The sequence below is a fragment of the Cyprinus carpio genome, chromosome B18 (assembly GCF_018340385.1).
Source record: "Cyprinus carpio isolate SPL01 chromosome B18, ASM1834038v1, whole genome shotgun sequence".
In the NCBI taxonomy this organism is placed as follows: domain Eukaryota; kingdom Metazoa; phylum Chordata; class Actinopteri; order Cypriniformes; family Cyprinidae; genus Cyprinus; species Cyprinus carpio.
The window spans coordinates 25604956-25614214 of NC_056614.1; the positions used below are offsets into that span (position 1 = coordinate 25604956).

At 40.5% G+C, this 9259-nt stretch overlaps 1 protein-coding gene across 2 annotated transcripts in view; it reads left to right on the forward strand.

Annotated features, from left to right (window-relative positions):
- Positions 1 to 782: 782 nt before the first annotated feature.
- Positions 783 to 9259, forward strand: part of LOC109091061 (zinc finger protein basonuclin-1-like) — a 9477-nt gene continuing 1000 nt past the window's right edge. Inside the window, exons 1-5 of one of the 2 annotated variants that reach the window (XM_042744593.1) lie at positions 783 to 1309; positions 3633 to 3735; positions 4757 to 4992; positions 5602 to 7325; positions 7634 to 9259. The exon at positions 7634 to 9259 is cut by the window's right edge and continues 1000 nt beyond it. In XM_042744593.1, coding sequence (XP_042600527.1) covers positions 1301 to 1309; positions 3633 to 3735; positions 4757 to 4992; positions 5602 to 7325; positions 7634 to 8156 — 2595 coding nt within the window. In that variant the 5' untranslated portion in view covers positions 783 to 1300 and the 3' untranslated portion in view covers positions 8157 to 9259. Of the gene's footprint in view, positions 1310 to 3632; positions 3736 to 4756; positions 4993 to 5601; positions 7326 to 7561 lie in introns of both variants that reach the window. The other variant, XM_042744592.1, reaches the window with a different exon arrangement.

Here is a 9259-nt window from a genome sequence, read left to right on the forward strand (position 1 = left end):
TGTTGATTTGATAAGCGTCCTCTGGGTCTCGCTGCACAACTGAGGGCTTCCCATGTGTGACTTCATTAAATTTGCCTCTTACAAATAAAGCTTTGATCTCCTGTAAGTAATACAGATTTAACCGAATATTTCGAGCTATATTAGCTACACAGTAATAGTTCCTGCCATTTTGCTTGTTGCAAATTTGTAGTTAAGGAGAGGAGATGCCCACTCAGTCATCTGTCTCTGAGAGTTAAAGAAGCCAAAACCTGTTAAAACCTGCTCTATAATGGATTAAACACAGCATGTTTTTACCTGCTGTGTAATTGGTGTATTAAAATGTCAAGTGACTGCACCAAATGTAATATCGCCTCATCAGTTCAGTAGATATAAACTTCATGGACTGATTGTCATTTGTTGGGAGGCACGAATACTATAAACGTGCATTTAATTAAATGTTCTGAATTGAAGCGCTTCAGTCAAAAATCTTTCTGTCTGACCGATGATTTTTTTCTAGAGAATTTACATTCAGGTTTTTTTTGTAAAATAAAAGTTTTTTTTTTCTGTATTTAAAGCAGACATGTGACAATTGAATCACTGCAAAGAAAACATTGAATGGGATGAAGCATGTAAGATTCTGGCGAGCAAAGCATAAGTTGCTGGGATTGATCAGAGGCTGTTAAAGCACGCACGCACACACACACACACACACACACACACACACACACACACACACACAGTATCCAGTGCTTGAGTGTGTCTTGTGCTGGGCTGCATTGATTTAATGCATTACTCAAACTGCTGGAGAGAGAGAGAGCAGAGGTAGAGAGTCTCTCCTGACTGCATTAGGAGCCTCCAGCCTTTGTGATTCCTTTTGATCAAATCTCTGTGAGAGACGCGTGTCATGCCCTCTTCCAGCCAGCTGTGAGGGGACTGGCCCACCACCCAGTGGGGGAGGTGTGTGTGTGTGTGTGTGTGTGTGAGGGAGAGAGAAAGTGTGTGTGTGTGAGAGAGAGAGAGAGAGAGAGACAGAGAGATCTCCTAAGGTGAGAGGCAGAGAGTTCGACGGGTAGGAGGGTCTCATTCCACTCCCAAGCACCCAGTTCCAGCACACACTCATCCTGATCACGCTTACACACTCACATGGGCCTGCGGACGCGCTCAGTGATTGTCGATTGCAGGAGAAAGTGTGTGTTGTGTGGGTGAGTGTGACTGAACTGTGAGTGATGGATCTCTTGCAGTAGAAGGTAGAACTTGTACAGACAGGAGCTGCTGGAATGGCAAACTGCTCAGAAACACTGGAAACTTCAGTCTGATCAAAATGTCTGAGGTAAGAAGTTTAGTTTGAGTTTGAGTCTTTCTTAGAGAAATAAATAAGAAAAAAGAGGATTGTGAGTTATGTGCATGCACGGTTATGGTGAGAAATTGTGCTTTTTAAAAGCTTGCTTATTTTGTGAGCTGTTCTGTAGTGTGTGAGTTTACTGGTGTGCGGGACAAAAACCAGCTCAACTGTGCATATGTTTCTATTTATTAAGAGACTTTTTGCGTTAATAGAGCAATTTGCTAGCTAGATATTTCAGGAGAAACTTTATTGTGCTCTTCAAATGGGTGTGATGTGTCTTCACAAGTGTGTGAGTGTTTGTTGCTCATCCACTGGAATGTAGTTCAAGACAGGAGTAATTCTCTGCTGTAATATTTTTGTGTGGAACGCTTGTTTAATCTGAAGACTGATATGAAACACATTCATTATAGACAATCACTGAAAGATTTTTGTTAATGGGACACCAGGAGTCAAATTGTTTTTTTGTTTTTTTCAGCTGTAAGAGATCCGGTCTCTGTCTTTGTGCTAATGGTAACGAGTTAGTGTCCCAAAGTGGTACTAAGACCCTGATTCTGGGCGGGCAAACACAGTTAATGGCCTTGGGGCGTGAAAGCTTTGTGTGTGTGTGTGTGTGTGTGTGTGTGTGTGTGCTGACTTCATTAAGCTCATGTTGATCAGTCACTGTTGTTTGCTGCTACAGGCCTGTTTTTTGAGATCTGACAGTAAAACTCCTTCCGTTAGAGATTCACCGCTGCGCTTGTTTTCACCATACACTGCTGCTTTTCTCTCTTCATATCATTCCATATCTTTTTGTGGTCCCAGTAGAGCTGCTAACTTGTACGCTTTGTCAAACTAACATTTGTCTGATATTGTGTGATATTGTTTTAAAACATATCATATTGCATTGTTCCTGTGGCTCAGTGGTAGAGGATTGCATTAGCAGCTCAAAAGGTTGTGGGTTTGATTCCCAGGGAACACATGCTAGGTAAAAAATGTTAGCCTAAATGCACTGTAAGTCGCTTTGGATAAAACCGTCTGCTAAATATAAATATCAGTCATGATGTCACTTGGGACCTTTGTCTCAAAGTTTACAAATTTTACATAGCAAAATAATTGATTTTATAATCAATCAATCAATCAATAAATCAATCAATCATCAAGAGTACATTGTTATGATTTTTTTTTCCAAGAAATGTAATTATTTCTTAAAGATTAAAATCCAAAATAATATGCTGAATCATTGCTGTCGTGTATTTTACGGTGCAATAGCACCATCAGCTATAAAGCTGTTTTATTTAACTGTTGGTGAAAACATGAATTAGCATGTTTGTATGGAATACCATGTAATATTAATAATACAATACAAATACAAATTCTCACATGTATTTCATAAAACTTCAGAATTTAATGAAAACAGTAATGACAGAGCTTTGGAAAATGAACCGCACATAAGCCAGCATAAGTAAACATTTGAAATGTATTCAGAAATGTATCTCTCCAGAAGTTTCTTTTTGCATAATGCATCAAATTTTTTTTTTTTTAAATATGTCTTGTGCTTTTTAGTGACTCTCATGATGTAAATATGTAAAGTACATTGGGAGGTTTGTGCATTTTCAATGATCGCTCTCTTTCTTTGTGTGTGTAAGTGCCGATGTCTTTCATAGTTACGGTTTGAGGAAAAATAGTTGATGTGGTTCTATTGGCTATTACCTTGTGTTATTGCAATATAAACTTGATCTGTTGATTAAGTGACTTTAATTAATAAGAAATTACCCAAAGGAATGCCCAAAGGAATACTTTATATTATTTATTTACATTCTATCTATGTATGTAAAGTGAGGTCCAGTGTAAAACTCTAGAAAAAAACTTACACTTTTATTTGTATTTGTACAAAATAATCATTAATAAATTATCTGCGTAACAGTAAAAAGGTGAATTAAAAACTGGACATGGAATTGAATATGAGTCTATATCTGGTGTCTCTCCTTTGGATTAATAACAGCAGCACTGGAGCTACAAAAAAACTGATGACCGTGTTTATTCTCCAGCATGAGAAAAGTCCAAAGAGCATCTTGAGCTTAACATAAATACAGTGTGTGTGTATAGATGCGTATACATATATATATATATATATATATATATATATATATATATATATATATATATATATATATATATATATATATATATGCACACACACCCACACACAAACATATATATATTAGTGAAAGTATGAAACTTTACATATTAGATAGAAGACGGCTATTTGTGATAATTAAATGAGTGGTCTTTATTACAGTTCAATTACACTATTATCGTGTACGTTTGACAGGCTATTTACTGCACGGTGGTGAACTGCAACTGTGACAGTTTCAAACCTGGTAAACTGAGGCGGCGTCTCTGTGAGCACTGCAGGCATGGCTGGGTCGCCCATGGTGAGTTTCACATTCTGAACAATATTACATTTCACACAAACATTCACACAACTTCAGACCACATTTAACACTCTTGACTGTTGTCTGTTTCTCATCTTTAACGGCACTTTAAAGGAATATTTTGGTTTAATTTCAAGTAAAGCTCAATCAATTAATAACGTTGTTGTCTTTCCTTTTCTTAAAAAAATTATTTTCTTTACAAAATCTGTTACACTGAGTGAGGCACTTGCAATAGAAACGAGGGGGTCAAATTTGTAAATGCTAAAATATTGTTTTAAAATTATAGCAACAAGACTGCGCACGTTAAGATGATTATATTGTGGGAAAAAAATGCTTACTAACCTTTTTGTGCAGATTTATATCTAATTTTACAAACTGGTTTCCATGACAATGTAATGCCTAAAATAACCATCAAAATGATGAGCTCAAATAATACACACCTTTTAACAGAAGAACTGAAGTTCTTTTATAAAATTATAAGCTTCACACAATCTTCAAAAATTATTACCACATTTGTTTCCATAGTAAATGCCTCCTTGTAATGTTTTTGTGTTTTTCTTTAAAGAAAATGAGGGACAGGTCAGAGTTTTATTTTTATTTTTTATTTTTATTTTTATTTTTTATTTTTATTTTGTGGTGATAATCAACATTTTGCCACAAATGCTGTTGACTGAGCTTAACTTGTATTGGACCTTATTCCTTAAATTGGCATATTCAAGTAATAATAATAATAATAATAGTAATAATAATAATAAAGAAATTTGTTAGTTCTAAATTAAATTAATATTGCCTTTCTGACATTAAAGCTATGTGGCATAATTTATAAATTGATGGGCAGTGAAGTGTCTCAGGTTTTTTGTTGTTGTAATCATTAGTGTTTGTAGATGGTAAACATTTACAATATTGTCTGTAATTTCTCATTAGCAAATAGATAAAAGCACACTTTTATTACATGAAGAATTCTTCTAAAGTTTATAAAAATGCACACTTTTGCACCGATGCCTGTTTTGCTTAATTGCAGCTCTGAGTAAGCTGAAGGTTCATCACATGTACCAAGGAAGCCAGGTGGAGATTGTTCACTCCAATGTGGTATTTGATATCTGTAGTCTGATGCTTTATGGGACTCAGGCAATACCAGTGCGTCTCAAGATCCTGCTGGACCGCCTCTTCAGCGTTCTTAAGCAGGAGGAGGTTATTCAGATCCTAAATGCACTGGACTGGACTCTCCAGGACTACATCCGTGGTTACGTCCTTCAGGTGAGTTGCTGCCCATCTGATCCAGTCACTCGCAGAAAAACACACTTCAATTTGAGATGGATAATTACAGTTTTGTCACACTCTTTCTTGAAAATCCATTGGTGAGCCACCGAGGTTTCTTTCGTTCTATTTGCTTATCAAGTATTCAGGTGCTTCAATTAAATTCATGGTAGCTCCTCTAGTGGAGAATGTAAAGTTAAAGCCTCTTCAGACCTCCAGATGAATGCTGTATGATGAAATATTTATTCTGGTTACAACATGAAGCTGCTGCATGACTTTCAAAGCCTGCTGGCACTCAAGAGTAATTACAGGCGGACTGAAAGACTTGCCCGACTCCCCTCTGATCTCTCCCCTCCCCTCCCCTCCCCTCATACTTCGACAGGGAAACCCACATCATCTAAATGAAGAAAAATTACACTCTACAATGAATCGCTCTGCTGCAGCAATTAGACTTCTCAAGTCCACATGCATTAGATGTATGGTTGACTTGTTATTTAGTAACTCTGTCAATCTGTCAGAAGTTATGGAGTATTTTAGGGCCCAAGTGTAGAACATTTGTTAGTTTAGAAATTGTAATGCAAATGATATTCCTTGTGTGTATGTGTCTAGGATGTGGCCGGTAAGGTATTGGACCGCTGGGCCATAATGACCTTTGAAGAGGAGATTGTTACGCTGCAGCAGTTCCTGCGCTTTGGAGAGACCAAGTCCATCGTGGAGCTCATGGCGCTGCAGGATAAGGAGGGACAGGCAGTCATAGTCCCAACCACAAGAACCAATTCTGACATCCGCAGCTTCATCGAAAGCAGTACGCAGCGGTCTGTGCGTCTGCCGGCTAAAACTGAAGCACCCAGTTGCAGTAACGGACACCATTTTGAAACGCTGGTGAACAGTATGGCCCTCATGCTGCCACTGCAACTGCTGAATTCTGTTCCGGCACCATTGCTGAGCTCCAGTAGCGATTCCAGCCACCAGGAGGCACAGACGAGACATGAGACATCAGACGTGAGCCTTGACGCCGCTCCATTTGACGCTGGCCCCATGAGAGCCGAGATGCTGCTGGACGCCGAATCTCCAAAGATGGAGTCGGAAGAGTTTAACATGAGCGGAAACTCCTCTCCCTCCACACCTTGCACTCCCTCCATTGCTTCTGAAATCACACACATGTCTCCTGAGAACAAGGTGCGGTGTGCAGAGAAGAGCGGATCCTTGAAAAAGGGCCGTGTGTTCTGCAGCGCCTGCGAGAAGACCTTCTATGACAAAGGCACACTGAAGATACACTACAACGCAGTTCATCTGAAGATCAAACACAAGTGCACCATCGAGGGCTGCAACATGGTCTTCAGCTCCTTACGCAGTCGGAACAGGCACAGTGCGAACCCGAACCCGCGGCTGCACATGCCCATGAACCGCAATAATCGTGACAAGGACCTGCAGGGTGGTCTGAGCCCGATGCAGGAGGATGGAGTCGAGGGTGAGAAGCGAGACTTTGCTGCTATCTCAGATAGCAGGACTGTCTCAAGTTTCATCATCCGCAACTCAGAGCCCAAACTCCATGGCTCTTTATCTGGCTTGAGCCAGAGTGGCATCCTCTTTCCCAATCTAAAGACTGTGCAGCCCGTGCTTCCGTTTTACCGGAGTCTGGTGACCCCGGCCGAGCTGGCTCATACGCCGGGCAGCCTGCCCTCTCTCCCACTTCTATCATCCTCAGTGCCCATTAACACCGGTCACATGCAGAGCGGCTGGGAGCCAGTGCCCAAGAAGAAGTCCAGAAAATCCAGCATGCCCATCAAAATTGAGAAGGATGAGCTGGCGGCGGAGGGCGTGTCCGAGGAGGAGACTCCGCCCCTCAGTCCCTGCACAGACACAGAAAAGTGTGATGTCAGCAGCATGGGGTGCAAACCTGTGGACTGTGACATCCAATCTGGCCTCAACTCACAGGACTCACAATGGGACACATTAAGTCAGGAGGACAGTCGTATCATCTCGCCATCGTCTCCTTCTCTCTTTCACAATAAACAGAATGAGGAGAAAGAAAGGGAGTCCTCAAAATGCCAAGAACCAGCATGCAGTTCGCGGCCAGAGCAGCCCGGCAGCCACCGACCGGCACATTTTACACACATCAGTGAAAACTGTGCAGACGGCTGCAGCGACCCAGAGACCATATGTCCAGATGATAAAGACGAGCAGGCACACCCATGCGAGATCTGCAGTATGACGTTTAAAAACCCTTACAGTGTCAAAATGCATTATCGAAACGTGCACTTAAAGGAGATGCACATGTGCACTGTGGATGGCTGCAATGCTGCTTTTCCATCCCGTCGCAGCAGAGACAGGTAAGATGGGTAGGCTTAAGGGAAATGAATGCGTGCTACACCAGGCAGTTTATTAAAAGCACATGGTAGTTTTTGTGTTGCTGTATTAGGACTAAGAGTTTGAGGATTGCTTTTATAGAAGCAAAAAAAAAATAAAAAATAAAAAAAAATAATAAATAAATAAATAAATAAATAAATAAATAGGAACAAAAGCATTTTGGATTTGTCTTCAAACATTTTTGCTTTTAATTCTCTAGACACAGTGCAAACCTGAATCTGCACCACAGGCTGTTGACCAAAGATCAATCAGGAACATCTTCTCTCCGCAGAGAGCATCCAGACCTCCTTCACAAAGAGCCCCTCAGCCAGATGTCTGTCATCCTCAAAGAGAGTCATCGTATGGGCCTCGTCTTCCCCATGAGTAAATCACTGGAGAGAGCATCTGAGCTGGTAGAGGGTGCTGTGGAGAATGAAGCGGTACTGGACCTGAGCACAAGAGCAAGCGCCCATTCATCCTGGGACTCAGATGTGGGCAGTGAGGAAGGGCTCCCTCTGGAGGACAGTGACGAGAGCTGCGATGGGCTGAATGTTAGAGCGGCTGTGTCTCCACCTTGCCTCAGTCAGCAGACGAACGGCTCATCGCCCATCACCTGCCATCTCTGTCAGAAAGTTTACAGCAACAAAGGCACATTCAGGGCTCATTACAAAACGGTGCATCTTCGCCTTCTTCACAAGTGCAAAGTTCCAGGGTGTGACACTACGTTCTCCTCTGTTCGGAGTCGCAACAGACACAGTCAGAATCCAAATCTACACCGCAACCTTGCAATGAATACCTCCATGAATCAAGAGTAGGGCACATACTCAGAGCCATATTCTCCTAAACATACATAGTCAAAGATTTACTCCTAACTCCTTGTTTGGGTTCAAAAGTACTCCGCTCTTTGTACTGCACAATCAAGCACAACTGGAAGGACACAACCATATTTATAACAAACTCGATGTTGTTTACCTTTTTAATGTTGAGATATGTTTTTCATCTCTAATGTAATATCTACTTGACAAACATTCCTTATATTTATTGCTTTTTAAGGGCAGGACATATGTCTAGAAAAATGACTGAAGAAATGACAGAGCAAAAGATCGAAGAGACAAAGATGCTCTCCACATGAGACACACGAGAAAGCACATAAAGAATTATTTTAATCACCTTAAGAGATCCTTAAAACAATCAGTGCTGTTATACAGTATGTTATGCCCCTCATTCTTTATCCAAAGCCACATAACAATCATGTATTGTTTTCCTTCTCTGCACTTATTCATTGAGGGAACACATCCCTCCTCAGCATGAGACAGACAGAACATTGATACAGCATGACAGATTCGACGGCAGATGAGAGAGTGACCATTAGAAAGAGTGAGTGAGCACTACTGATTGTTGGTGAGAGAGTGATAAGGAGCACTAGCCGTTTGAAGGTGCAGGACTCACGTTATCATGTGCTGCAATGAATTTTCTGATAGTATATTTGTGTTTGCTTACTGTTCAGATTTGTTTTTATCACAAAAGATTCAGTGAAGTTGATAGATTGTGTTGCTGTTTCAATCAATATGCTGTTTAAAGAGGCTGTTGTGGTCCTGTTGAGTAAGTTATTGTGTGTACATTTTATTTTTAGGGGGCCAAGCACCTGCAGTGTTTGATCATTTTCATATTCTTCTTTTGTTGGTGGATTCTGTGACGTCCCTGGAACAAATTTGTCTTCTCTCACTTAAACTTTATAGCATCAAACAGTTCAATCTTTGCTTTTCTTTTGCTTGTAACTGTTCAAACATGTGGCATAGTAACACATTTTTGTGATAATGTTTATTTGGCAGGATTCACTTTGTCTTCACACTGTCTTCTTGTCGTGAAATCTGTCTCATTGTCTTAGTTATTTAAGTATAAATTCTTTGCATCTCAC